Source organism: Propithecus coquereli, unplaced genomic scaffold, assembly GCF_000956105.1.
Source record: "Propithecus coquereli isolate 6110/MARCELLA unplaced genomic scaffold, Pcoq_1.0 Scaffold13, whole genome shotgun sequence".
Classification (NCBI taxonomy): domain Eukaryota; kingdom Metazoa; phylum Chordata; class Mammalia; order Primates; family Indriidae; genus Propithecus; species Propithecus coquereli.
The window spans coordinates 6,091,461-6,094,982 of NW_012137191.1; the positions used below are offsets into that span (position 1 = coordinate 6,091,461).

General features: G+C 48.3%; 1 protein-coding gene across 2 annotated transcripts in view; it reads left to right on the top strand.

Annotated features, from left to right (window-relative positions):
• The first annotated feature begins 813 nt into the window (after positions 1-813).
• GXYLT1 (glucoside xylosyltransferase 1) overlaps positions 814-3,522 on the top strand; it is a 46,934-nt gene continuing 44,225 nt past the window's right edge. The window contains exon 1 of one of the 2 annotated variants that reach the window (XM_012638434.1): positions 814-1,250. In XM_012638434.1, coding sequence (XP_012493888.1) covers positions 1,030-1,250 — 221 coding nt within the window. In that variant the 5' untranslated portion in view covers positions 814-1,029. The remainder of the gene's footprint in view (positions 1,251-3,522) is intronic. The other variant, XM_012638435.1, reaches the window with a different exon arrangement.

Below are 3,522 nucleotides of genomic sequence, written 5' to 3' on the forward strand. Positions count from 1 at the left end.
TAATGTCTGTATCATTGTGTTGCACTTATTTACGAGTCTCCATGGCCCACCCACGCCCCAGCAAGGCTTCTTCATACCCCCAGATATTCACAGTGCTTGGCACACAGAGATGCTCTCAAAGGGTTGATGAATGCACGCACTGGAAAGAGCTGGGAAGGAGGGAGAAGAAATGGGGAAGAAGCTCTTTAGGAGAATACTAATACTGTTCTGAACATGCAAATGATGAGTTATGAGGAAGGTCAAAACGCAAAAGAGGACCCCTGCCTTAGAGGCACCTCACAGCCTTTTGGAAGGCAAGATAGGCATACTAAACAATTAACATTACGAGGTACTAAGATACGGGTGAAAGTGGCTGGCATAGACAATATCACAGAAACTTAGACACCAAGGAGGCTGGTCTGGGACAGGGCTTAGTTAAGTGACTTTTTCAATGTTAGGCGTTTTCTCGTGCGTTAAACAATTTAATCTTCACAACCGCCCTATGATGAGGATAGTTATCTCCACGTAAGACGAAAAACTATGCTCAGAAAATTTGGGTTGCTCAACATCACAAACTACCTTGTGAAAGAGCCATAATTTGAATTTAGGTCAGCTGTCTCCAGAGTCCTGGTCCTTTCGCAACACCTCCCTCCTCTACGAGTCAGAGCCACTGGGCCCAGGAGTCGCCGCCCCCGGGTCGGCGCCCCGGGAACCCAGCACAGCCGCCGACTCCCGGCCCTCCGCGCTCAGTGCGCCGGCGCGTGCGGCCGCTCCCGCCCCCGGGGAGGGGTGGGGCCGCGTCGCTGCGGGACCCAGGGGCGCGCGGAGGCGGAGGCGGAGGCGGCGCCCGGGCTTCCGGGCGGGTTGTCGGCGGCTCGGGCGCCAGGGCAGCGCTCGCCTAGGTGGTGGGCGGGGAGGGGCGGGAGGGAGGAAGGGAGCGGGCGCGAGGCTGCGGCGGAGGAGGAACTTGTTGCGCTCGCGACTGCGCGCTGCCGCTCCCCCCCGATCCAGTTCGCCCGGGCGGGCGCGGCGGCGGCGGCGGCAGTGGCGATGCGGCGCTACCTGCGCATCGTGGTGCTGTGTCTGGCCTGCGGCTTCTGCTCGCTCCTCTACGCCTTCAGCCAGCTCGCTGTGTCCCTGGAGGAAGGAGCGGGCGGCGGTGGCGGGAAGCCGCAGGCCGCAGCGGCTTCCTGGCTCGCGGGCGGCGGACGCGGCGCCGCGAGAGGCGCGGGCAGCGCGGGCACCGCGGCGCATCCCGGGCGGTCGGACAGGTACGGGCCGCTCCGGGGCTGCGGCTGGGGCGGGGGCGCCGCGCGCGGGGCTCGGCCTGGGCCGCGCTGCTCGCAGTGGGTCCCGCGCCTGCCGCTGCTTTGCCGCCGTCTCTGACCCCTTCACTCATTTCCCTCCATCTCCTCAAGCCGGGGGTGAACTGGGCGCTGCTCCCGCCTGAAAGCATCCCACATTTTTGTGTGGACCCAGTCCTTACGCGCTCTTTAAAGCAGTTAGAAATTTTCAACTTTTTTTAAAAAAGGATTCACTGAAAAATAAGAGGTGCTTGCCTAAGCCTTATTGCTCTCTGGCTAGTACGAATTCCTTCTTGTTTCCATGGAGTTCAAGTTGAGATATTTAAACATCAGGCAGGCGCCCTAATTCATTGGGTTTCCGCCCCCCCCTCCTGAAAGGGGCATCAAATGTTCGTGTGTTAACACTTACAATTTTCATTATTATCCGTGGTTAGTCAAATCTGGACTTGGCATTTGTGCGGGTTGTGAATTTTTCTTTTGGAACCATTTGGTTTATTCTGAAACTTAGAGAAAATTAACAAAAATGAGCGACACTTAGCATGCTCAAGTCTTGTGGTATGGACTGGAGATATCTTTCTTGAGAAATCTGTATTTAAAAAGCAGCGTAATCCCTTACATGGATTTACAGAAATCACTGCGAGAGTTGGAATGAACATGAGATTTAAATGGAAATAAGAATGTTTTTGTCATTGCTTAATAAGAGCTAAAACATTTGCACTGCCTCTATTTGTGGGCATGTCTCTGAAAAGGACCTGAAGTGCTCCCTGTGGGGAGGCAAATGCTTTGATATAGGAAAGTGTGGCTTCCATACGAGAAAGGAGTACTGGGTGAGGAGTAGGCTGTTGTTTAACATCATTCTGAGAGTTGATGGTCATTCCCAGGATGGAAGTGGGAAGTTTGGGTAGAGGAAGTGCGTGAAAAGGCTGGATTGTCATGTTTTCGCCCCATGATTTGATTACACTCATAGTAATTTCCTGCATCAGGGCTCTGTATTCAGTACTAGCAAGAACTATTATACTAAAAGCAGAACTACTTCCAGAGCCAGGTTTATTAACCCTCAGTTTTCTGTCCTGGGAGAGGCAGTGACTGAAGACTTGAATGAGCTCATGAAAAAATGACGGATGGAAGCTAAACCGTTCATGGCCTATTATGTTATTGTGAGGCAGTTATAATTATAGAAAAGGAATTATTTTTATATTGGATAGAAATGTAAGGTAGCAATATTTTAATCAAACATTAAATGAAATTACACTGATATTAGCGTTTCAATTTGATAATGTTCATTTTTAGCGCTCTCAGTTACTTTATTTTGTGACAGTTTTATAAATTATGTTTGCTTGGCCAGCTAATTTTAACGGAATTACTTTACTTGAAATTTAGAAAATAAGAGCCTAGTTTTAATAAATATCTAATAGAGCCATTACTGAAATCTTAAGTTTGATGTGTCAGAGTTGCATCGACTGAAGTGCTGTACTTTTAGGTTTTCTGAGTAGCATTACTTTTTATTTTAAAGGAGGTGTACATTTAGGTTAAAACTAAAGGTGTATCAGTCTTTCTAAAAATGTAATAAAGAACATTACACCATATTTGCATGCATAAAGAAACTTCCAGCAGAGCAACAACATAGGAAAGCTAGATTGTCACTTTTCTTACCCTGTGATTTGATGGTCAGACAAATTCCTGAGAGCTCAGCAGTCTTTTTATTTTAGATACCATTTATAATATCTTTATAGAGATCTCACAGAGTTAAATCAACTTTTTTGGCTACTGTGTGATATGAAGTAGGTCTCCTTAATCTCTCTGTGTATAAATTATTTGGCCAAGATCTAAAGGGCATCAGAAATTGGAACAGGACTGGAAACTGTGTATCCTTTGATTGCTATACAAGAGCTCTTTCTATAAAGAAAAATAAGGGTCTAGTCCAGATAGTGGACTCAGGGGGCAGTGGGGGCTCTGAGGCAAGGCAAGAGGCAAGTCCTCTTTTCTGTAGGACTTGAATATCATTGCATTCTTGCCTTTTTTGATTTCATCTTACCTGAAAGAGTGCAACTATTATTTATTTCTTTCATTTAAAACATGGGACCTAGGGCCAGGCGCGGTGGCTCACGCCTATAATCCTAGCACTCTGGGAGGCCGAGGCCGGTGGATCACTCAAGGTCAGGAGTTCGAGACCAGCCTGAACAAGAGCGAGACCCTGTCTCTACTAAAAAATAGAAAGAAATGATCTGGACAACTAAAA